The following is a 27,871-nucleotide window of genomic DNA, read 5'->3' as shown; positions in this document are numbered from 1 at the left end:
ATCCGTAAGAGTAATGCCCTTGTAATCCCAGAAAACTGAAAGCATGATCATCTTAACAGAAGGCTGCATACGGGACTTTTTAGGGGTGGAGAGCTGCTATGTTTCACCTGTTTACTCATCACTTTAGTCTCTAGGTGAAAGTGATATACCCAATGTTCATCCATTGTTACGAGACGATCGAAAAAGTTGTTCTCATTGGGTACATAGAGAGCCAACATTTCCGATGCACGATCAGCGCGTTGCTGTTTTTAAAAAGGAGTGAGTAACCTGAGAATCCACCATAAGGACACTTTGAATAGGTGCAGGTGATCATGCAAGATAGTGAATACTGAGCCATGGGAATTCTTTAACTCATTAACAATATTATTTATGGTTATTCGTCTGTCGTCCATCACTAAGAGTTCTACTTTCCGAATCATATCGCTGAATACTATCTTCCCTCTCTAGATTCGTCCTCCAAAATCATCCGTCCACATTTCAGCTGTTTCTTCCATGTTTTAACAGTGCTTAAAGATGGGCATATTTCACCATAAATAGTTTTCATCTCTGTATAGATGTCCTTGGCTTCCATCTCCTTTAGATGGAGGAACTTTAGACCGCGCGATATTCCACTTTTGCTACTTCTACACTTTCACTCTTTCTAGACGCCATATCTTCAACAGTGTTGAACCTAGAGGCATAAAATTTTCACATTAGTCTCATCAGACATTGCCGCATTTCGTACGTAATTTTCATACAAATAGCTAAAACATTTCTATACGAGGGCAAAAAAATATTGACCCCCCCCCCCCAGTAGTAGTCCCCGACGTATATGCAACTGAGTCAGCAAAAATTTTTGTGACGTCATAGGTCAAAGGTCAATGACCTTGGCCCGGGGTCAATGACCTAGGGGTACCTAGGACCACCCCCTCTAAATTTTGGCAGGGGTACCTTGGCCCACCCCCTAAATTTTGGCAGGGGTACATAGGACCACCCCCCTTAAATTTTGGAAATTGCCAAATCTAAAAATTGGGTATGGTAGCCTAGGACCATAGTATGTACCTCTATTAGTATTGGGGGTCTATGTCGTTCCCTTTCATGGGTAAAAAATTGCCAAAAAGTCAAATTTCGGGGGTTTTTGATCTAATTTATCCCCTTGGATGAGGTGTTATTATCCTATATAGTTATATGGGCGTATACAGGGGTTCATTACCTTTCATAAGACATGGGTATATTAATGCACCCCTTTAAAAATTTGGGAGGGGTACCTTGGCCCACCCCTTAAATTTTGGAAATTGCCCAATTTCAACATTTGGTATTATAGTACAGGACCCTAATATCTATTATGATAAATTTGGGTGGTCCACCTCATTTCCTTCTAGGGGTACAAAATTGCCAAAAAATATAAACGTAAGCAATACGTTATACCACGTGTTTGGTTTTTGGCTCAATTTATCCCCTTTGATGAGGTGTTATTACCCTATATGGTTATATGGGCGTATACAGGGGTTCATTACCTTTCATAAGACATGGGTATATTAATGCACCCCTTGAAAAATTTGGGAGGGGGTACGTTGGCCCACCCCTTAAATTTTGGAAATTGCCCAATTTAAACATTTGGTATTATAGTACCGGACCCTAATATGTATCATGATAAATTTGGGTGGTTTACCTCGTTCCCTTCTAGGGGTACACAATTGCCAAAATATAAACGTAAGCAATACGTTGTACCACGTGTTTGGTTTCGACCTAAGATATCCCTTTGATGAGGTGTTATTACCCTATATGGTTATATGGGCGTATACAGGAGTCCATTACCTTTCATAAGACATGGGAATATTAATGCACCCCTTTAAAAATTTGGGAGGGGTACCTTGGCCCACCCCTTAAATTTTGGAAATTGCCCAATTTCAACATGCGGTATCATAGTACAGGACCCTAATATGTATCATGATAAATTTGGGTGGTCTACCTCATTCCCTTTCATGGGTACACAATTGCCAAATTTTAGTACAACCACGTGTTTGGTCTTTTGACCTAATTTATCACCTTTGATGAGGTGTTATTATCCTATATCGTTATATGGGCGTATACAGGTGTTCATTACCTTTTATAAGATATGGGTATATTAATGCACCCCCAGGAGGGGTACCTTGGACCACCCTTTAATTTTGGAAATTGCCCAATTTAAACATTCGGTATAATAGTATAGGATCCTAATATATATTAATGTAATTTCGTTCCCTTTTAGGGGTACAAAATTGCCAAAATATAAATGTAAGCAATACGTTGTACCACGTGTTTCGTTTTTTACCTAATCTATTCCATTGGACGAGGTCCTATTACCTAATATGATTATATGGTCACGTATGGGGATTCATTTCCTATCATAAGACATAGGTACATTTGTGCACCCGGGAGGGGTACTTTGACCCACCCCTTTAATTTTGGAAATTGTCCCTTTTATATGTTTGGTATTATAGTATAGGACCCTAATATAAATTACTATAAATTTGGGTGGTCCACCTCGTTCCCTTTTTAGGGGTACAAAAATTGCCAAAATATAAACGTAAGCAATACGTTGTACCACGTGTTTGGTTTTTGACCTAATTTATCTCCTTGGATGAGGTCCTATTACCTTATATGGTTATATTGTAATGTATAGGTGTTCATTTCCTATCATAAGACATAGGTACATTGGTGCATCCCTTTTAATTTTAGGAGAGGTACGTACCTTGGCCCGCCCCTTAAATTTTGGAATTTTTTTGATTTAAGCATTCGGTATTATAGTACAGGACCTTAATATGTATCATGATAAATTTGGATGGTTCACATCGGCCACTTTCATGGGTACGAAATTGCCAAAATATAAACGTAAGCAATACGTTGTACCACGTGTTTGACAGTTTGACCCAATTTATCTCTTGGATGAGGTCCTATTACCTTATATGTTTATATGGTTATGTATAGGGGTCTATTCCCTATCATAAGACATAGGTACATTTGTGTCACCCCTTTAAAATTTGTTAGGGGTACCTTGGCCCATCCCTTAAATTTTAGAAATTGCTCATTTTATATATTTGGTATTATAGTACTGGACCCTAACATGTATTATGATAAATTTGGGTGGTTTACCTCGTTTCTCTTTCATGGGTACATGTTATATGGGTATGTACAGAGGTTTATTACCTTTATATGTTTATGTTCCCTTTTAAATTTGGGGAATTATCAAATAACAAAATTCGGTAAACCTTTTTTTTTTCTAGGACCCATTGTAGATGTTGGTGTTCCTCTTATGGCCAAATATTCAAAATTTAAAGGTTATTGACCGGCTTTATTATTGAATAAGTACAGGATTTATTACTTTTTCATAACACACAGGTGTATTTGTGTACCAATCTTAAATTTTGGGAGGGGTACATTTCTTATTGTCATATCAATAATTGGTAATTGGATAGTATCTCATTCATTGGGTAAATCATTGTGAAATATGAGTATGATCACGTAATCAGTTATTGACCTATGATGGAATTAGGAGTCCAGGACATTGGAACATTGAAACTTTGTAGGATAATTTGAGAATTGCGTTATTGGTTTTGGTTATTCCCGCCAAATATAAACGTAAGCAAGACGTTGTACCACGTGATTGTCCTTGATGAGGTAGTGTACAGGGATTCATTTCCTTTGTTGTGGTACTTCTTAAGTTTGAGTACACACACACTTCTAGAAAACAGTTGGTTCTACTCAGGTAAACAATTGACGGACATTATTGACATTATTGAACATATTAACTCTAAGACTAAGGTATATCAAGAGAAGTATTCTTTAAATTTGGGAATGGTGATAAACAGAATTTTAACATAAGGTGCGAAATTTGAAACAATACATTGAACTTAGTCACAGCTCATAGTCTAAGATCATTGGTGGTGATTGATTTGAAATCTGATAGCTAACCTTATTGAATCTTATGACTCATAGACGAAAGGCAATACATGCTACAACACTGGCAAAGTTATTGTTAATGCAATTTGATTGGTTGATCACTATCTTTCCTGCAATCTGATTGGTTGATCACTATCTTTCGTGCAATCTGATTGGTTGATGAGTTTTAAATCTTTGCTGTATTCAGTTTTTAAGTTTTGTTTTACATTTAAAAATCTTGTTTTCGTTCAACATTTTGCACTCAATGATAAATATGATCAAAACCGTTTATTTGTTAATCGAATAGTAAAAAACCGGATAAAGTTTGACGGTTAAACGTGAAACGTAAAAATTTTTTAGTTTGAAATTTTTTTGCTTGAAACATTTTGTTTGAAAATTCTTGCTTTCAAATTTTTTGTTTGAATTTTTTGTTTCAGAATTTTGTTTGAAATTTTTTTTGACAACTTTTGTTTCAAAATTTTTTGTTTAAAATTTTTTGTTTGAAATTTTTTTCGTTTCAAATTTTTTGTTTGAAATTTTTCGTTTCCAAATTTTTTGTTTGAAATTTTTTTCGCTTCAAAATTTTGTTTGAATTTTTTTCGTTTGAAATTTTTTTGTTTGAATGTTTTTCGTTTCAAAATTTTGTTTCAAAGATTTTTGTTTGAAATTTTTTGTTTCAAAGTTTGGTTTGACATTTTTAAAGTTTGTGCACTCATTAGTAAAGAACCGGAACTGTTTAGAACTAAAACCTCTGGCAACATTGTGGTGCAATAGTACACGTCAGAACATGGTGCAATAGTACACGTCAGAACATGATAATGAAACGTCATCAGTTTGCATTATCGTTCGCGTTAGTATTCATGATAACATCATCATGGCTACTTGTCTGCAGTTTCTAAACACACGTGATGTGATGAAATCATTTACCAAGATTACTGATTTACAACAGAATGTACCTTATAGAATCTTAGCTAGCCAAATGATCCCTACAAAGTTTGGATTAAGAATCGTAGTGAAGCTTGAAAATGATAAGAATATAATTTTACCAGCAAGATATTTTCCCATGGAGGCATCAAAACAAGAAGAACTGTTGCGTTTCTTAAATACTGGATCTGTATCTTTATGTTACAAAGGATTCTTGGGTCGAAGTCATCAGTTTGAATTTAGTACACAGCCGGATTCGTCAGCAAAATCATGAATCAGCACATTTCTTTCCAATGACGTCAGACATAGTTGTATGAATTTGATTGATCGCCATGACGTCAGGAACTGTGATGAAATCATGAATTCAAACGTCAGCACATGACGTCAGCCGTAGTTCTATAAACCAGCAAATACAGTGTCATCCCACGAAATCATTTGAGCAAGTGCTTTTCAGGAGGAAAGATGTGTACTTCTAACGATAAAGAATTCATCTTCGCAAGCTATTATCCAATAAATATATTTCAAACAAAACATGTGATGATTGGTATCAGTGCTAGAACATTTGAACCAGTGATTCGATTGGGCAAAGCAGAACAATTTGGTGTACAACTGACCTGTGAAGAATGGCACGAATCGACCAAATGAACGATGAGCTAAATGTGACCATAGTCAAATCATTAGGCTCAAATCATGAAGTGGTGCTGCGTACAGTCCTCGAAGAGAAGATGGTGCTGTTACGTAAAAAGAGTACATTCCATGTCCCTCGCAACATGGTGTATCTAACACAAACTGAATGGAACAAATTCATCAGCGTATTTCAGTGTGTGAAACATGCAGTGGAAGTGTGCAACAAAACTAGTATATTCCTGAAAAAGTACTATTTATGCATATTGTACAACATGTATCTAGATATTGTGATGGTTGTCAACAGCGTTCGTGGGTGCATACCTGTATTGATAAACAGTTTATTTGTGATCAAATGGACATTGAGTTTCCACCAATTGATATTGCAATAGACCTTAAAAGACTTCAATTGGAATTAAAATTATACGCTAAAGACAAACTAGTGCAAGAAGTTCAAAATACATTGTATCGACAATATCCAGAACCACTATCTGGTATGGATGTATGTGGAGTGTAATAAAATGATCCATTTCAATGAATTGTGTTTTTTCATTTCAAGTACAACCCCAGGTTCTGACGTGTCCTATTGCACCACAATGTTGTCAAAGGTTTTTGTTCTAAACAGTTCCAGTTCTTTACTAATAAGTGCACAAACTTTTAAAAATGTCACCTCAAACTTTGAAACAAAAATTTCAAACAAAAATCTTTGAAACAAATTTTGAAACGAAAAAAAAATTCAAACAAAAAATTTCAAACCAAAAAAAAATTCAAACAAAATTTTGAAGCAAAAAAAATTTCAAACAAAATTTTGAAACAAAAAATTTCAAACAAAAAATTTGGAAACGAAAAATTTTAAACAAAAAATTTTAAACAAAATTTTCGAACAAAAATTTGCAAACAAAAAATTTCAAACGAAAAAAATTTCAAACAAAAATTTCAAACGAAAAAATCTCAAACAAAATTTTGAAACGAAAAAAATTTCAAACAAAAAAAATTTTAAACAAAAAATTTTGAAACAAAAGTTGTCAAAAAAATTTCAAACAAAATTCTCAAACAAAAAATTCAAACAAAAAATTTGAAAGCAAGAATTTTCAAACAAAATGTTTCAAGCAAAAAAAATTTCAAACTAAAAAATTTTTACGTTTCACGGTTAACCGTCATACTTTATCCGGTTTTTAACTATTCGATTAACAAATAAACGGTTTTGATCATATTTATCATTGAGTGCAAAATGTTGAACGAAAACAAGATTTTTAAATGTAAAACAAAACTTAAAAACTGAATACAGCAAAGATTTAATCATCCGATCAAATTGCATCAACAATAACTTTGCCAGTGTTGTAGCATGTATTCCCTTAAGACTATGAGTCATAAGATTCCATAAGGTTAGCTATCAGATTTCAAATCAATCACCACCAATGATCTTAGACTATGAGCTGTGACTAAAGTTCAATGTATTGTTTCAAATTTCGCACCTTATGTTAAAATTCTGTTTATCACCATTCCCAAATTTAAAGAATACTTCTCTTGATATACCTAAGTCTTAGAGTTAATCATATCATTATATGTTCAATAAGGTCAATAATGTCCGTCAATTGTTTACCTGAGTAGAACCAACTGTTTTCTAGAAGTGTGTGTGTACTCAAACTTAAGAAGTACCACAACAAAGGAAATGAATCCCTGTACACTACCTCATCAAGGTCAATCACGTGGTACAACGTCTTGCTTACGTTTATATTTGGCGGGAATAATCAAAACCAATGACACAATTCTCAAATTATCCTACAAAGTTTCAATGTACCAATGTCCTGGACTCCTAATCCCATCATAGGTTAATAACCGATCACGTGATCATAATGATTTACCCAATGAATGAGATACTATCCAATTACCAATTATTGATACGACAATAAGAAATGTACCCCTTCCAAATTTTAAGATTGGTACACAAATACACCTGTGTCTTATGAAAAAAAAAGTAATAAATCCTGTACTTATTCAATAATAAAGCAGGTCAATAACCTTTAAATTTTGAATATTTGGCCATAAGAGGAACACCAATGGGTCCTAGAAAACGTTTACCAAATTTTGTTATTTGATAATTCCCAAATTTAAAAGGGAACATAAACATATAAAGGTAATAAACCATATAACGTATTAAATAGGGGTCAATAACCTCCGAAATTTGATTTTTGGTAGTTCTTTACCTATGAAAAGGGAACGATGTGGACCATCCAAATTTATAGTGGTACATATTGGAGACCTGTTCTATGATACCAAATGCTTATATTAAACAATTTCTAAAACCGAGTGGATGAGCCAAGATACCCCACCCAAATTTTTAAAGGGTGCGTCAATGTACCCATATCTTATGATAGGAAATGAACCTATATACATGACCATATAACCATATAAGGTAATAAAACCTCATCAAAGGGGAGAAATTGGGCCAAAAACCAAACACATGGTACAACATATTGTTTATGTTTATATTTTAGCAATTTTGTACCCCTAAAAGAGAACAATGTGGACCACCCAAATTTATCATGATACATATTGAGGCATGTACTATGATACCGAATGCTCAAATTGGAAAATTTCCAAAATTTAAGGGGTTGGCCATGGTACCCCTTTCCAAAAATTTAAAGGGTGCATCAATGTACCCATGTCTTATAATAGGAAATGGACCAATATATACATGACCATATAACCATATAAGGTAATAGGACCTCATCCAAGGGGATAAATTGAGCCAAAACCAAACACTAAAATTTGTACTAAAATTTGGCAATTGTGTACCCATGAAAGGGAACGAGGTGGACCACCCAAATTTATAGTAATTTATATTAGGGTCCTATACTATAATACCAAACATATAAAAGGGACAATTTCCAAAATTAAAGGGGTGGGTCAAAGTACCCCTCCCGGGTGCACAAATGTACCTATGTCTTATGATAGGAAATGAATCCCCATACGTGACCATATAATCATATAAAGTAATAGGACCTCGTCCAATGGAATAGATTAGGTAAAAAACGAAACACGTGGTACAACGTATTGCTTACATTTATATTTTGGCAATTTTGTACCCCTAAAAGGGAACGAAATTACATTAATATATATTAGGATCCTATACTATTATACCGAATGTTTAAATTGGGCAATTTCCAAAATTAAAGGGTGGTCCAAGGTACCCCTCCTGGGGGTGCATTAATATACCCATATCTTATAAAAGGTAATGAACACCTGTATACGCCCATATAACGATATAGGATAATAACACCTCATCAAAGGTGATAAATTAGGTCAAAAGACCAAACACGTGGTTGTACTAAAATTTGGCAATTGTGTACCCATGAAAGGGAATGAGGTAGACCACCCAAATTTATCATGATACATATTAGGGTCCTGTACTATGATACCGCATGTTGAAATTGGGCAATTTCCAAAATTTAAGGGGTGGGCCAAGGTACCCCTCCCAAATTTTTAAAGGGGTGCATTAATATTCCCATGTCTTATGAAAGGTAATGGACTCCTGTATACGCCCATATAACCATATAGGGTAATAACACCTCATCAAAGGGATATCTTAGGTCGAAACCAAACACGTGGTACAACGTATTGCTTACGTTTATATTTTGGCAATTGTGTACCCCTAGAAGGGAACGAGATAAACCACCCAAATTTATCATGATACATATTAGGGTCCGGTACTATAATACCAAATGTTTAAATTGGGCAATTTCCAAAATTTAAGGGGTGGGCCAACGTACCCCCTCCCAAATTTTTCAAGGGGTGCATTAATATACCCATGTCTTATGAAAGGTAATGAACCCCTGTATACGCCCATATAACCATATAGGGTAATAACACCTCATCAAAGGGGATAAATTGAGCCAAAAACCAAACACGTGGTATAACGTATTGCTTACGTTTATATTTTTTGGCAATTTTGTACCCCTAGAAGGAAATGAGGTGGACCACCCAAATTTATCATAATAGATATTAGGGTCCTGTACTATAATACCAAATGTTGAAATTGGGCAATTTCCAAAATTTAAGGGGTGGGCCAAGGTACCCCTCCCAAATTTTTAAAGGGGTGCATTAATATACCCATGTCTTATGAAAGGTAATGAACCCCTGTATACGCCCATATAACTATATAGGATAATAACACCTCATCCAAGGGAATAAATTAGATCAAAAACCCCCGAAATTTGACTTTTTGGCAATTTTTTACCCATGAAAGGGAACGACATAGACCCCCAATACTAATAGAGGTACATACTATGGTCCTAGGCTACCATACCCAATTTTTAGATTTGGCAATTTCCAAAATTTAAGGGGGGTGGTCCTATGTACCCCTGCCAAAATTTAGGGGGTGGGCCAAGGTACCTCTGCCAAAATTTAGAGGGGGTGGTCCTAGGTACCCCTAGGTCATTGACCCCGGGCCAAGGTCATTGACCTTTGACCTATGACGTCACAAAAATTTTTGCTGACTCAGTTGCATATACGTCGGGGACTACTACTCCCCCCTTCGTATTAAGAGTAAAATAAGTTGCAAGAAAGTAAAAAGTTTTATATATATTAAATATTACGTGAGAAGATTTGGTTTTTATTTATCACGCAAGAGTCATATGAATTTATGTGTATATTACATACTAAGAAATAAAACATGCTGTGATTCGTATAATCTTGATAAGATACGGATAGTTTCTAAATTTGAAGTTGTTGGGTTTATATTGTATATATGCTTTATTTTGAAAACAAATATGCTGATGTTTCTTTCCTTTATATTAGTTTACAGTCGATCCAAGTGTAACAAGTTCCGAAGTGAAGACTGCGGCATTCATTCAGAAGTACTGGAGCCCATTAAATCTTGCTTTCGTAAGTCCTAGTATTAGTGGTATTCATAGAATTATTTAGAAAGGCCCAGATGAGCCGTTATTTTGTATTCGCTTTCGTCTACTTAGACGTTAGTTTCAAAGTTTGTGTGTGCTAATGAAATCAGATAATGAAAGGTATCCGACTGTTCGAACTATATAACTTTTTAGGTAGGTGTTTGAAAAGAGGTCCTTTATATTCGTCACGTTTTCGGAATACCTAGTAAGTGTGTTGCATTAATGTGTATAGGGAAGGTTCGACAATATTTGGAGAATAAAATGAGGAGAACAGTTCAGTAAGTAAGCTAATGATCTCTAATTGCCTTATTGCATAAATTTCTTCAACTTCGTACATATACTTATACAGAAGGTTGTTCGCTGTATATCAGACCATTTTCGATTCGGTGCTGCCACCTGGTGTATCATGCTGGAACTATGGGTTTGCTTGTGGGAGCAGTGTTGTGTCTGACCTTGTAGGTGCGCGAGTGTTATCAAATGGCGTCGAAAATCAACCGGTATTGGGAAGTGTACGTAGTGGCCCTTTTAATGCTAGTTTTCGTACGTACGCATTGTGAAATAGTGTCGGGAGAATGGGTTAACACGAAGGGTGACGACTGCGAAAGCTATTGTGGCCCGTTACACAGAATAGGCTCCCCTTGCAAAACATTCACCCACGAAAACCACCAGGAGAAGGGCTCCAAGCAAAGGGACACTTGTAGTGCTAAGGGTGATCTGTCGATTGGCGTGCCAAGAAAATTCCCCGACTGAACGTGATACAGACCACAGATTCCACCTCGCACTGTCAACTGTGAACAGAACAATTCGCAAGCGCCTCAGATTGAAGTGTGTGCGGAAGATCCGTGCTACCGCGTCACATTGCCAAACGAAAGATGAACTGCAGGAAAATGTATAAAAAGTACCTGGTTGGTTCCAAATGGAAGAAAGTTGTTACAATAGTTGAATCATATGTCCATCTCACTCCTGATGTTCACATCCGGGCTGTCTCATACCGTGATATTGACGGCAAGGGGCGCAACAACTTTGTTCAGCAGTGCAGGAAAAGTTTCCCTCGTGGTGTTATGGTTTTTACGGAATTCGTATATGAGGGTAAGTTGGTGATACGCAAGGTGGACAAAAACGTGAAGGTGAATGAAAGATACTTCGAAGAATCATTCTAACATCTATCTATTGGAGAGGCATCGCACAATTGTATGGAACGGACGCGATCCAGATAATGATTAATATGGACAAGGCTTCGAGCAATATCGCCAGAACATCATGTTTTTATCAAGCAGTGGCAGAGGAATTAGGAATAAGTTTTATTCTGTTTGAAGATATTTCTGTGAAAAGCCCAGTTGCCAGTCCAATGGGTTTTTGCGCATTTGGACTGTTGAAACGTCGTCTTCAGCATCACTGCCCGCACACCCAGGATGGCCTATGGAAAGCTTGCAGAGAGGAGTGGAACAGAATTTCCATGCCTGTCCAGTGCTGGGAGTCCAATAGAACATGATCGGTGGTAGCGGCGCGGTATCTCTTAAGGTGAGTACTCGTCAAAAATTGTCGGATATAAAGCAAACAATCTCATGTAGACAATAGTATGACCTTGATAAGATTAATTTTACATGTATACTTGTCTAAATACTGATCCTAGCGGTACATCAAGTACATTTACATCATCTTAAAAAAATACCAATGTCAAATCCTGGAAGCCACAACATTATGGCTTTCAGAACTTCCTTGTCAGTTGTAAATTCCCTGCCATTCAGATGCCTCTTTAATAACCCAGGTAGATTAAAAACCTTTCTTTAATGCTATACATATTGTCATCTGTGATGTATATGTTTAGTCAGCTAGAACATTGCTGATTTTGCGCTGCCCTGCCATTATTGAGCTCTGTACCAAATTCACACCCGTCTACGTGATGTAACATTAGCGCCGTTAAGCGCAAGAAGTTGATGATAACGATGTGCTAATGATGTGCTGTTTAGATATAAAAATCTGATTACATTATCATTACAGAGAAAACTCTGATTTTGTAAGTGCCATCTCTTAAAGCAAATGACGAAAGAGTATTACTGTCTCTCCTTTCGGGTATTCTTTCACTCAGACCACATAGCTTGCACTAGAAGCTAGCTGTTGTCCTTGGACAATCCAGTATTTATGTTCAGAACACCGTTAACAGTGGTATTACCATTACATTAATGAAACTGGACGATATAATGTATATTAACTAGTTAAAATAACAGTTATCTTACTTCAAGCACTGAAGAAAGCGTTTTTAACCCTTCCATATGGTTTCGATGAATACTTACATTCAGTATTCGTCCAATGGTCGCGTTGTTAGTAACTCAATCGGTAAAACAATAAACATTTAGTAAGTGGAAGATCAAAGTTTGAGACCTGGAGCCAGATTTTTCCGTTGCTGCATTTTAAAAAGTTCAGATTGGTTTCAATTTTTTTTTTTAAAAAAAGGAAGATTTTGTTACTAACAGTTTCTTCGTCAAACAAGAGAATGTTGATACATTACAGCTTGCTTGTTTTCATTGAATATTATTTTATTTGTTTATTTTCAGCGCAAAGTATACGAAAACAAAGTTGAAATCTTTAGTGACGAACATATGGGAACATACTTGTTACATGAGCATTCAAAGGAGATAAATATGCTCTCAAATAATTTAGTAAAAGTAAGTATAATTATTGATTCTAGTGATTCTAAGAAATCTTCTCTTCCTAATAGCCATCCTGGAAGCATGTGTCTTGTTTTCTTTATTTCCAAAAAGTATTTAAAATTTCTCCGCACGCACCATAGTTTTATAGAGCAATCTCAGCACTACGCCCTGATCTGACCATCACCATGCGATCCACAAACAAGAGCTCTATCACAGTGATCGTGCATTACCTATGCTACCGGTCCGAAGCCTTCTTTCTAACCACATCCAGTACAGGCCTCTGGCAAAGGATCCTATCCATGATTTCGTAACTAAATCCAATTTTACTTAGCTAACCATGGTCCACTCAAAGGCCTATCCCAACCCACCAAAATTATTATTCTTCCAAAAATTCACAACTTCGGCAACCCAAGGAGATCCATATTTTCTAATATGTTTAGCCCCGCCGAATGTATCTATTTTCCTCAGGTGCCACATTTATCATCACGTCCTGGCTCAAATCATACATCAAAGACACAAATCACTTTGTTTATTATTCGCTTTATCACCAAACCTTCTAATCTCTGCAGATGAACACTATTGTATACCAATATTCTATTTACTCACATCCTCAGGCTCTTTAAAAAACACGCGTCCAGAACCTTAAAAAAAAAAAAAAAAAAAAAAAATGACATTGGAGCTGTTGCTACAATCTCTGAATAGCAAGTACCCATTCAAATTTACCTCCCCAACCATACAATCACTTTCTATATTTGGTCGTCGGATTCGAGAGTGAGTATCCCGAGACTGACATATATATCAAACCTACCAATAATGCACAATTCTGGTCACCAAAAGTGGGACTGCCTTCCAGAGACAAAGTCCGAAAAAAATAACCCTAGATCTTACGAATTCCCTTTAGATATAGCTCTTTTTCCCTGCGTTTTTACTATAGTCAGGGTGGAATTTGAACGATAATATTCCAGTATGCAGATGATAATTTCGCTGTAGACAAACAAAATAGCTACAATACATAATTATATTTTTAATCTAGAATGATTAAATAAGTGATAGAAGTAACGAAAATATAATGACTACAAACACACTACAATGACTAATCATCTGCTTCACACGACTTTTGCTTCCTCTTTTCCTGTATGTCGTAATTCGTGCTTTCCGAAGTATCCTCTTCTCTGTTTCTTTGTCTAATGAATTACATTATGATTGCTTATTGTTAAAATTGTACAATTTTAACAGTTAGGTTATGGTTGCTAATTGTTAATAATGATGGTATCCAAAGTCACACTTAATTTCATGTTTTTCTTTATTCGTTATACATGGTTTTAATTTTATCTTGCTACGAATATTAGTCGAAGAGAACTTCCGTATTTCTCTATTACTGATTTATTATTAAAAAGAATCTTATAATCCAGAGTTAATGCTTAGTCATCACTACCGATTTATCTTAAGCGTATGTTAGGTTTTCTGAAAATAGTATCCACGGACCATAAAAATCTATTCGACAAGTCAAAATAATAGGGAAATGTATAATGATAGGCCTCCTTCAGGAGCTAGATAGAACCAAAAATGTGACAATGTCGTTGAAAGTAAACCATTAGCATTACAATTAGCATAACTTTTTCAACCATTATCATTACTTTACGAATTCATCAAGCAGTTATATTAACCCTCGCCAGAGGGCATTTAAGGTTGGCAGACGTTGATGTTGATCCCATCTATTAACGTCGGTACAAGTTATATCATGCTCCAGGAAAGGTCAAATCTTTTTTCTTTGTTTGATGTTTAACGTCCCATGATTATGCTTCGATGGCAAGGGAGACGGTGGTGATAGTAATGAATGAAATGATGGAATAAAGAAAGTGGGAGGAAACTGAAAAAACGCGAGAGTTCCTATACACACGATGTTTGTTCAATCACAGAGCTCACTTGGTGCGAACTGGGATTAAACTAGAGATCAGAGATAAGCGTTCTATCACTGAGTCACCATGGCCCCTTTAACAATTTGTGTATATATGATTTTTGTTCCTCTGTTAGCAAGTAAGTTATCTTTATTTTTATTCATATTCATAACTGGTACCGATGTTGATAGATGGAATTAGTATCAACATCTACCGGCTTAAGTCCCATCTGGAAAGAATCTGTTAACTACTTAAGTCTCGTAGATCACTGCCGGAAATTTATCTATGTCGTTGTCACATTGTCAGATTTTAGGTTGGCCGTAGCATCTGAAGGAGGCCCCGAAAGGTATACTATAACATTTTTTATGTATTTTGACCTGTATAATAGTTTCTTGTGATCCGTAGGCGCCTTGTTTAGACATATCTTCAATGTTCCTCGCATCTGCATTTATTGTGGAACTATCCCCTTACATTAATACGTGCTTTATGTTATGAAAAAATATTTTAACCCTTTATCTGGCACTGTTGCTCTCAAGCAACATCCCATTCTATTGCGTTATCCGCACGAATTATAACTTCAGCGATCATTTAATTGACATTTTTGCTTTCATACAATATTCATATACATGATTTGCAGGTCGCTTGTTTAGATATTTCTAATCTTCGTCAACAAGGGACAGTGAAATTTAGTATTGTAGAAGCTCTTTCTCCTACATTCAGCGAAAGGTTTTTTTTTTATTTATTTATTTTTATTTTTTAATTTGTGGTTTCTTGCTCTGTAAGAAACTATTTCAACGAAACTGTTGCTAATTACTGAGAGTAATCTTACGATATTTGACCATAATAGGGTAATGCTGCTCAGTAGCTACACATAGGATCTATTTTATGGCAATGTTCCTTTGAAATAAACATCCTGCATTTTGTAACCAAAGTACAAAAATACTTTAAAAATTACGAAATTATGATCAGGAAGACATGGTTCAACCATAAAAGTAAAGTAAATATTTTAATGGTAATGCTGTAATTGCCGGTAAATGGTAATGCTTGCCAATTAAAGGATTAATATATTGCTGTAAGTCATTAATGTTTTAGTATCTTTATCCCAGTTTATTACAATGAAATAATTGCCTCTTTTCAGAGCATTACAATTAAGCCAGTGTATGTTTGGGTTCCCAGCATAACAAATACGTTGAGGCAGAAAATTGAATTGGCTGTTAAAGAACGATGGAATAATACAAACCAAAGTTTAGACTTACAGGAGTTTTATAAGTCATCAGGTTGGTAAATATTTTACGCATCATGTTTATTTACAACTCTACAATCAATTGTCCGTATATAAATAGTATTAAAATGAAAACTGGCTGTGTCATATTAATATTATTATGCATGTGTAGTGTATAACGAGAGAATATCTAGCTTGGCTCGTAATCTGGAGCCTACGTTGTTACATAATTTAATTTTATTACTGTATTACAAGGACTAAGTGAATACCAGAATCAAACCATTAGTACCGTTTTTACCTTTATCAGAAATACCAGACCCTTATTAAGTCGTACATTGTGGCGAAATATGGATTTGCAAGCAAATCTATTTTATTTCTATATGATAGTGTAGCGTTGTGTTGGAGAAGAAACATGGTATGTGAATGGATTTGCTAGAGTTGCATGTGTTTCCATTTTATCATTCGATCAGATATTCCATCTTCAGGTACATTTATGAAAAAGAAAAATGGAAATCTTTCTGTTTAACGTCACGTTTATGCCCTTTAGGCTAAGGGAAACTGATGATTAAGGCAAGTGAATGATGATGTAAGAATTGGTGGAATGAGATTGTGGGAGGAAACGGGAATACCCCAAGAAAACCCACTTACACGATATTGTCCACCATAAGCTACGTTTATTGTCACTATCTTTAACCAACAGGGCATAATCATATACCAGTAAATTTAAAGAATTTATGATAGGGAGAAAGTATAATCTGGATTAGAAGGGAATCGAAGACCGTAAATAGATAAGCTTTCGTAATATCCAGAGTCATAGTGGATTTCCAATAGAAAACAATATTCAGGTAATATGTAGATACACGGGACTTAAACAAGCAACAAATACAGAAAACTGATTGTGTTGCTGATAGCTCAAGTGCTGCTGTTTTTTCAATTTCCCACCAAACCACGAATGTATTAAGCTTGTGTCAAATTATGTACGTTGTCATGATAAGCGTCATGTTTGTACCAGACGCACTAAGGCTAAAGGTAAAGTTGGAATGGTGATGCGGTTAGTTCCGATATAAGTATTACAGTATTAGATGAAGTAAACAATTTTACGAGTAAAAACTAGAGCAGTAGTTCTCAAAGTGGGGTCTGCGACGCCTAAAAATTGAAATGTGCTGTAATAAAATGGAACTCATAGCTGTTATACAAGAAGTATTTTTTCAGATACTAAAAGGAAAGTAAATAGAAATTATATAGAAAGTAAATAGAGGAATTAAACGTTTTTCTCTACTAAATTTCTGCCCTGAAGCCGGTCAACCGCTATATAGGACTAATTCAAATAAGAGAAATTCCTTCTTTGTTAGGACACTTTTTCAAAAGCAGTTGTACAGTAACTGCACGAAGTCTCGGAATTTCATGGATTTCGTCTTCAACTGGAATCGAACCTAAGATTGATGGTGACAAAACTTATTTCAGATTTCAATGCAATTATGGCGAAACATAAAGAATTTCATTTCTCACATTAATGAACCCACATTTGAGAACATTGTTTATCAAATGGATTTCCTTTAAAAAAAATAAATAAATAAAAATAAAAAAAAAAAAATAAAAAAAACTTTAAAGTTACTGTATTTTCATTTGAAATTTCGTTCACTAGGAAACAATCATGTATTTTTAGAATAAATCACTTATTGCATTATTTTTCTTTATCTTTTTCTTGTCAATGGTAATTCTAATTACTAATTTTTTAAGACCTTGTGAAATTTGCGGGGTCCGCAGGTCACTTTCCCATTGAACAGGGGGTCCGCGTTATTAGGAAGTTTGAGAACCACTGAGCTAGAGTATGTAACAAGGGCAAAAGGTAGAGCATATAATAACAAGTACAAAGACTGTATACGAGAAAAAAAAAGATGATCATAATGTAACGGAAGGAAGTGAGGACATCACTATTCTAGAATATTGTGTGAAAATGAATATAGAACGGAAAAAGTTTATAGCTTGTTGAGAATGAGATCAGTTGCATACGTAGTTCAAATCTTCCAATATTTCTGGTATAGTAATAATAATAATAATAATAATAATAATAATAATAATAATAATAATAATAATAATATAAGAAGAAGAAGAAGAAACTAACTCATTGTACATGACCTAGCATTTGTGAAGATGGTTTCCTAGTAGCGATAGTCAGTTGGGTTAGCTTATGTAACCTAATCAAACTATAATTTTTACGGGAATAAACCTTCAAATACTTAGTCAAGGAATTAATTTACGTACATACATACATACTAGGAATGGCCAATTCTGTAATTTTTACTTTCCGAAATCCAGAAAATAAAATCGGAAAAATTCTGGAATTTACAAAATTCCGGAATTTGTAGAAATTCGGGACTTTTTTCGAATTCTGGATTTTTTTAAAATCCGATTTTTTTCGGAATTCTGGACTTTTTCAGAAATCCGGAAAGTGAAATCTATTCCGGAAAATAAATTATCAGGTTTCCGGAAAACTTTACCATTTCTAATACGTACGAGGGTCATTCGGAAAGTAAAGAACGTTTTGCGCTAGCGCGTGCGCGTGTTCCCCCACCTCCGCTGCCGCTGGGTTATTGACCTGGGCACGCTTTAGCCTCAGTCTGGCACCAGCTGCGATCCGCTACGGTCCGTTATTGCTTCGCTGTGCGACTCTAAAATGTGCGATACAATTACTGATCCCGCCAAGTTTTAGGTTCGTAGTGTGATAAGATTTTTGAGTGCAAGAAAAGTGCGTCCGATAGAAATTTATAGACAAATCACTGAGGTGTATGGAAATGTAATGAATGAAGCATCAGTTCGTAAGTGGTGCATTATGTTTACGGACGGACGGACGGACGGACGAATGTGCACGATGAGGAACGCTCGGGCCGGCCTTCTGTTGTGACTGACGAACTCAAAGGAAGAATTGAGCGGAAAATTCAAGAGGATAGGCGATTTTCAAGTCTTTTTGGGTGGAAGCCACTACGGCAGTGATGATGAACTTAAGGAAGCTGTTAGTGATTGGTTCAACAGTTTGGCGGCAACTGTGTATGCCGAAGGCATAGAAAAACTTGTACCACGGTATGACAAGTGTTTAAATTTACACGGCGACTATGTCGAAAAGTAACTTAAGTATCACATAGTATGTAACACAAATTTTACCTTTGTATATCAGTTATTAAAGTGTTTATACAAAAACGTTCTTTACTTTCCGAATGACCCTCGTACATATAATGTGTATGAAAACAAAACAAAGATGAGACTAAAACAATCGTTAGATCATACTAATGTGAACCAAATGTTATGGGTGACTGTAAAACCTTGTGTGTAGTTTTCGAGAAAATCTAGAAAAACTAATTTGTTTGTAAATCTTTAAAAAAAAAAAAAAAAAAAAAAAAAAAATGTTATACGAGAACCCAAGCCACATATTAACATGGAACTGATACTGAAGAATGCTTTCGTCATTCTTTTCACTTATAGCACTATCAAGATAACAATACATAGAATGGCTAATGAGGAATAGTTCAAAATATCATTCACTTGTAAACTTTAATTTCTGTTTAACTAAAATGACGTCCAATTTAATACATGTGTCAGTTGATAGATGACATCAAGTTAAACAAAATGGTGTACTTGAAGGTAACAAAATGATGTATTCCATACGGTGGCAATCTATAGCCCATTCCAATGCTTGGATTTTTAAAAAATCGACTAAACGAATTTTTATGGTGCTAAAAAAAGTATGTCGTTCTAACCAGCAGATTGTATCCATTGTTGTTTATTAGAATCACGCAGTGAGACTAATAAGTGCTGTTAGTATGTCCGTCTGTTCATCCGTCCATCCGTTACTCTGCACAATAACTTAAACGGATGCGATTTTTTTTTTGCCTTACATAGCTAGAGCAATTACCTCTATCAAATCCGTTCACACAATCGTTAATAGTCAATCCGTTACCACATTAACGGATAATTGTGGCTATCTGTAGCCCATGTCTCATACACGTAACGTAGTTCTGAATTCTATTTTTTGCAGTAGACAGTGTAAAGAGATCAGTGTTTATTGATTATTGATTGTATTGATTTCCCACCCATCGATCTATCGATTGATTGAGAACTAAGAATCATTATTTATCATGAGGAACTACCATTAATGTTGTGATATTGCTCTGTTTTATCCTAATTACAACTGTTTTGACAGAATTGAGAATAACATATACACGGAAGGACAATTCTTAGGTGGATTCATTCTCGTGTGAGAATTCAGGTTATGTTTTCTTCCGTATTTTTATGATTTTCTTGCAGAATTAAAGAGGTATTTGTTTCCGCTTATGTAATGTTAACTGTGTCAATGTTTATTTTGTATAATAAACGCTGAGTGTTCCTTCCTCGATTATCTAACCTATCTCTGTTGAAACTAAGCCCAACTCATCACCAACACAAGCTAATTGGATCTTTAAAATCTCAGGATACCTGGAAGCAGGGAGTGATATAGCAGAGGAGATTAGTTGCGGACAGTCAGTCCTCTGGTAGATTAACGACCTACTATTTTAGTTGGCAGGTTTTTAGCCCAGCGACTAGAGAGAAAGATTTCGTTTGTAATCAGTACGACAGACTTCCGTTCTTGCAAACGGTCTGTTAGCGTAGCTCTGGTATTACGAGCTGTATCGCGAGTCTGAGAAGTAGCTAACTTTAGGCTAAATTTAATCAAACACATTGGAACCGACACACCTTCGTAGAAGGAGAAGACGAGAGAGGACAATGAGGAGCCAGGTAGAGACCATGGAGAATCGACAGATACTGTGATCTCAGAATTCCTTCTTTTAGACTCTTTCCCAATAATTTCTCATCAATATTTCTGAAAACTCTCATTTTCATTTTACATGACTTTAAACGGAGCTTCGTCCGATTCCAGTCACATCTGCTCCCATGTGAGTAACATTCTTATTATTTCTATTTTCGACAACACTGCTTAGTTGAATTCTTGTTTCAATTTAAGCACCCGTAAAGTGGTGGAGATGCTGATCTGTTCTTTCTCTCATCATCGTAAAATGAAGGAGAATGCTGTCTTCTAAGAAATTATGTTTTTTTCATTAATTCGTTCTAAATTACTAGAGCGATTATATCGACCGAGTTCGTTAACAGTCGGTAACTATTTGTGAATTATGTCCTCTGCAATAGATAGCTAGAGCGATTATTTCGAGTTCGTTAATGAAGTGAATCAGTTAACATAATAACGGATAACGGCGACTAATGGTGGCTATTAATATCCCATATCCCATACATGCAAGCGAATTTTGAATTCTGTTTTTTGTAATAGATAGCTAGATCGATTAACTCGTCCGAGTTCGTTAATGGACTCAATTCGTTAACGGATAACGGCGACTATCTGTAGTCATATCCCATATATAAAAGCGAATTTTTGAATTTTGTGTTTTGCAATAGATAACTAGAGCAGTTAACTTGACCGAGTTCGTTAATGGAATGTTAATGAAGTCAGTCCATTAACATATTAACGGATAACGGTGGTTATTTATAGCCCATATCCCATACATGTAAGCGAGTTTTTGAATTTGTTTTTTTCCAGTAGATAGAGTGAGTATCTTGTCCAAGTTAGTTAATGAGGTCAATCCTAACGGGTAACGACGACTTTAACTGTGGGGATCGATATCCCATACATATATTTCGCGTGATCCTCTCTATTGTTTTTAACAGAGTTTATTTTCTTCTCACGGTGACACTTCTAATATACTACTTTTAATTCCGACACTGAACACTTGCTACCATAAAGATGTGAGCGTGCATTGACACTATACTAGTACTGTATATACATTAGGAAAACTATTAACATTTTCTGAATACAAGTAAGATACCCGTCTAACTTGTACAGAAATAAGGAGAGAAAAGTCCTGGAGTATGGTTAATAACCACGAGCATTAATCCAAAATTAATAATGTTAATGTTGCGTCAAACATTTTATTTTTGATGTAAAACAACATTTGGATACAACATTGTAGTTGTTATTGAAATGGATTCAGCGAAAATAGCTTTTTTGCTTTTGAAGGATTTGAAGAAACGACAGATTAGGAAAAAATATTTATGGACGTATTTTTGTTTCAATAAAATACCATAGTAAGGTATTTTGGGTAAGTATAATTCATAAAATTTACCCTATATTATGTACTTTCCATTGAATGTTCATTACTGTGTCAAGTGGTGCTCAACATTTTAAGAGAATTATGTGCACTCACACAGTACAAATACTTTTCATTTATTTAATTTTATTTTTTATTTTTATTTTTTAATTAAATGAAATCTTCAATTTAATGTTCCAAGCTTATGCCTTTGAAGGTGAATGGTTACGAAAGGATGGTGGAATGAGGTTGTGAGAGGAAACGAGATAATTTTGAAAAAAAAAAAAAAAAAAAAAGATTTTATGCACTACAAATTCACATGGCTTGGAACCGGACCAGTATTTCACCCCGTCAAACAGCACCAGTGTTTTCTGTAGACCCTCCATACGCTGTACTGAATCAAAATTTAATCATTTTTACAAAAGCTACTATATGTATCTATATTTCAGTCAAATAGTAGTTTGGTAAATGTCAGTAGATCAATAAATGTAGTAGCTGTTGTGTAACTTTTAGTGGTAGTTTTGTAATTTTAACAGTAGCTTGGTAAATTTTAGTAGTAGTAGTAGTAATAGTACTTCCAAATCAGGGAAGAAAACTCCGACAGATAGTCCTGGTGCTCCAGGTTGAGGGTTGACGTAGGGTGGCGGCCGCTTGTAAAAATAGTTGCGAAATCAAATATAAACTGAAAAAAAAGGCTAGGGTATACCCCAGGATCGACACGCGAACCAACTTTTTTGTTCTTAAGCCGATCCCAGCTAACTGGTGAAAAAGTTTAGAAAAAGATATAATGTGCGTGTATATACGGCGTCATTTATTGTTATGAGATATATTTTGACTTTTGTGATGTTTGTATTGTTTGATTTTGCAGCTTTGACAAATCACGACTTCTGTCTCCTCTTCGAAGCGAATGTATTTACTATAGTCAAACATGTAATGGAAGGACTGTGCACACAAGGAATAAAGTCATTGAATTTAGAGACTAATAAAATCAGCAGTTTGCAATTTTTGACTTCTGCAAAATCTTTATTGAGAAATTTGGAAGAGATTAATCTTTCGAAAAATAAGGTATGTATTAATTGAAAAATGATCGTACTCACCGCTTCATACGCTTGCAGTAAGGTTATATATATATATATATATTGGACAAAACTATAGCCCTTTCTCCAAAGGCAAAAGTGAGTTAAAATACAACTCATGAAATAAAACGTAAGGTTAAATTAAAAAGAAAAAAAAAAAGTAGTCGTAATTAATTCAGTAGAATTTGTACAATAACAATTTAGAGAGAGCCGTAAAGAAGTTACGTTCCTATATCAATTTTCCATGAAATGTGGTTTTGAATCAATCACATTATAATTCAATTGTATTATCGTGTTCCTTTTCCTTCTCATCTAGACTAATTTGCACAGTAATTGACACTTCATAACTTTTATTTAAATTACCCTAATTGAGATTTTGTCACATTTTTTTATTACTATTGTTATTATTCGAATAGTACAAGTTGGTCTGCTTATTTACATTGTTATTCGATTTATGTAATACTGACCATCGGATGGATAGTTTGTGACCATCGGATAGTAGTCCATAGTCTGCTACTAATCTAACATTCTTGATCAGAAGAAAATTGTTGACTTTGTGAATTAACGCTACGTCTGCTTTAGTTGAAGAGATGTTTGAAGCGTACTGACATTTATCTTTATTTCATTTTCAAAAGGAACATTGTCAGAAGTATGTTACGCACAGTAGTTTATGCAGGATTCACATGGACCTTAAAAGTCAGTGAAGGTCATGGCAAGTCAGGGAAATCAAAATATGCCGAAAGTTAGGGAAATTATTAACATTTCACAGAAGAATCATGGAAAATGCAATCAAATTTCAGTGTGTTTCTATTACACAAGCGATGTTAACAAGTATTACAGCTGCTCAAGACTCAAGGCTTTGAAAGAAGAACAAAGCAGATCAGAAATGTAGATGCTACAGAAGAAGAAAATAATAAAGTTCTGTTGGATGTAAATAAAACGATAGGCCAAATACGACATATTTTACTTTTTTTATGTTTATGAGTATGTAATTACGGTTTGACATTAATGTCTTATTGTATTCCAAATACAGGAGGTTTTACTCATTATGAGTATTTAAATTAGCTAATACGGTATTTAAAAATAAAAAATAAATAAATAAAGAGCGTTGGACGGCTATGGGAATGGTGGAGGTCGACGTAAATGATAATATCGTGGGTCTAATTTACTTTGTCAAAATAATTCAAGGAAAATAAGGGGAATCAGTATCAGAATTTCAATTTGAATCATGTTATGCAAACTTTTAATGTATGTATATGTAGACCTTCAATACATTTTTGGAAAGTATTTGCTGGAGTATAAGGCGCACTTCTTTCTTTGAAAGTAAGTCCAAAAATGGAATGCGTCTTATATACCGCTAATTAAATTTTGATTAATTCTATTTCAATACCGAATACGTGTTGCTTGATGTGTTCTTTGTTTTCGTACAGTGTGTAGACAGAATCAGTGACTCAGTAAATGTAATTTGGCTACAATCGCTGTATTTATCGTTTCATAGTATGTACATGCGCTGTAGACATTCTCAGAAGCAAGTACAATTCTACATTTAACATTCGTAACTCCACATATGTTCTTGCTGAAATACCACTTTGTATTAAATTATATTTAATTTATATAATATGGTGTTAAAATATTATTTCCTCAAAATTGAATACATAAAATGGAGTGCATCTTATATACCGGCAAATTAAGTCGGAATGTTCTTACTATGAGACAAATATCCAATATTTTCCATTTAAAAAATGCATGCATCATATAGACTCAAACTTAGGATATAATTCGTTTAAAATCTCGTGATTGCATTTATTTATTTGCAGATCAAAGATATATCACAACTTCAGTTCTTACAAGGCTGCCCAATAAAAGAGATAGACTTGGAAAACAATCCGATGAAAAGATTTCCTACGAACACATTCATTAGGTAAGGATATGTATAAGAATATCTTTTTTGTTTTATTTATTTATTTATTTATTTTTAAAAGAACTTTTAGCTTAATAAAGATCTTAAAATATATTCCTTGCTCGTGATATGAGGGTATTTCAGAAGCTCGCATTTGCCATTTTTCCAACCCTTGATTAGTACCAGCTTCGCTCAAAAAACTTTAGTGTAAGTCAGAAACATAAGTACTTGTCCTCTTCTATCTGTATTGAACGCTTTAGCAAAGACACATTAATTTTTTTTATATATATAAAGCTGTTACATTTTTCAATAAACATTGAAATTTTTAAGTTATTATCGAATGTTATTTCAAGTTCAGTCTCCATGAATATTTCAGTGCAGTAAAGATAGTTTTAACACCATGTGCTTAAGTAGATCGTATCAGCATCTTTATTACGCCACTTCTTAGCTTATCACACCATGGTATGTACAAAGTGAAATTTTTCGGCAATAAGCAGTGCCATAAAAATAATTATTACTTCGGTGATATTTTGTAAACATTGAGTTACTACGAAATGAATTTTTTAATGTTTTTATGGAGCTGTAATTTAGTGATGAAGCAACTAGTTCCTTTCCGTAAACAGTTTCATCTCTGATATAAGATCATTTGATAATGGTTAAGAGTTACGCTAATTTACATAATTGGGTCGTCTTTGTTTCAGTTGACAATAATTATATTTCTTCCTTTGCAGGTCTGTTAAACAATATCTTCCTGAGCTAAGAAGACTGGTAAGTAATATTTTATCTGCAAAGATTCTAACACATAAAAATCTTCCCGTTTGGTTGGCTGATAGAAGTCTAATTTCTATCTCCCATTTATTTATTTATTTGTTTTTAAACTTGAGCTATCTGCGAGAAGACTTGCATTTTACTCCTCAGACTGCACTGATCAGCAGTTCTCTCTAGCAATGTTAGGAATATTTCAGTTAAAGAACTTCGACATATATTGTGTATATATTGTCAGGTTGCTTGTGTTATACTTACATAGAGCATAGGTAGAACAAATTGCAGTCTGAATATTTTTTATTATTATTAGATTTGTTATGAAATTTTATTGTAATATAAACAAGCATAAATTTTTTAAATGTTTGGGTAAAAATAGGTGTCTCTTTCGACCTGACGGTTTCGGGAAGGATTCCTCACAAAGCAAGCTACGTCAGGACGAATAAAACACTCAGTACTCAAATAAAGAAAGATTAGAATTTTAACAAAGCTTTACTGCTAGCTAAGCGAGTGTTGTAATAAAGAATCTCTCAATACTCCACTGCAAGCGGAGAAAAAGTAAAAGTTTCCACAAGGCTCCACTGCAAGCCAAAAGAAAAAAAAATCCTAAAGCTCTACTGCAAACTAAAGACTTAAGATTAAGTAAAATTTTTGCAAAGCTTCGCTGCAAGCTAAAAAAGAAAATTTAACTAGCCTGAAACTAATGTTTGTGGCTGAAATCTTTTTAATTGTATAAAAGTTCCAAATAAGGCAGTGGCGCTGTCTCTTTCATCGTCATATGACCAGTAGTGTCGCTAGTGTCAATGTAGTCTACAAGTATAGTAATTTGTAGTAAGACGCACATTGTTAATGTTGGTTAATATAACTATGTATTAGTTGTTTGTAAATAAAACCATGTGAAATATTACATATAATTAATGCATAAATTCAAGTAGTATATGCGTCACTGTTAGGAGTATGTCTGTCACTGTTAGGAAAAATTAGACAATAAAGAAAGTAATATCTTCTACGTAACAATGTATATTTTTTATAAACAGGAAATAAATAAATATATAATTAGCCTATTCCAGCAGAATAAAAACTACAAACAGCATCAGATTGACAGCGTATGACGTACTTTATTTTTATCGACATAAAAATTCATGCTCTCGAAAACTACGCATGAGTATTTACCCTCAGATATGTCATTATGTTCAGTTCGATGTGATCTATCCTTTTTGAACAATTGTATAGTTAAACACTGGCATACGCGAGCTTTTTTTGTGTGTGCTGGAATTATAAAGTGTACAGTACATTGTCTAACTTCATCAAGTCCAAAACCTTTCATCGGAGTAAGAAAATGAAAGAAAAAAAAAAGTTCCATACTATTCTACTTTTTTCAAAACATTTTTTCTACAAAATATGAATATTATCATATTTAAACTTCATAATGTTACTTCAGTAGTGAGGTTACATAAGTTTTATCTATATTTAAACAACTCTTTCTGTTCCTTTTCTATTCATTTTTTGTTTCTATAACAGCAGCTAAAAAGATTGGAGAAAATTTTCATAATGGATAGTTCTTATGGTATTGTAGGAATACAGTACTAAACACAGTGGCGGATCTAGGCGGGGTGCTCCCGGATTTTTTAAGTGGCAAAAATAATTTATTATTTATATATTTTTGAAAGTTTATAGTAAACCCATGATATACCTATCATAGTCTGCGTTCTGGCTCCCCCCCCCCCCCCCCCGCAATTTTTAGATTCTCCACTGACTAAACAAAAGATTAATACTATTATGAAGATATTCGAAATTTTTATCTAGACTATACACGATTTGTAAACTTCTTGCAATCTCAGATCCAGCAAATTTGTCTATCTTTGTCGTTACTGATACCTAA

The 27,871-nt window shown here is 34.5% G+C and overlaps 1 protein-coding gene across 1 annotated transcript in view; it reads left to right on the top strand.

The window, feature by feature from the left end:
• Positions 1-27,871, top strand: part of LOC145694882 (uncharacterized) — a 75,563-nt gene that overhangs the window by 14,969 nt on the left and 32,723 nt on the right. Inside the window, exons 4-9 of the mRNA XM_081771597.1 lie at positions 10,249-10,335; positions 12,905-13,015; positions 16,037-16,175; positions 23,120-23,316; positions 25,145-25,248; positions 25,959-25,995. Coding sequence (XP_081627723.1) covers positions 10,249-10,335; positions 12,905-13,015; positions 16,037-16,175; positions 23,120-23,316; positions 25,145-25,248; positions 25,959-25,995 — 675 coding nt within the window. The remainder of the gene's footprint in view (positions 1-10,248; positions 10,336-12,904; positions 13,016-16,036; positions 16,176-23,119; positions 23,317-25,144; positions 25,249-25,958; positions 25,996-27,871) is intronic.

This window comes from Thermobia domestica, chromosome 9, assembly GCF_964235325.1.
Source record: "Thermobia domestica chromosome 9, izTheDome1.hap1.1, whole genome shotgun sequence".
NCBI lineage: Eukaryota > Metazoa > Arthropoda > Insecta > Zygentoma > Lepismatidae > Thermobia > Thermobia domestica.
The sequence above is the reverse complement of the archived record's forward strand: the minus strand, read 5'-3'. Positions and strand labels throughout refer to the sequence as shown.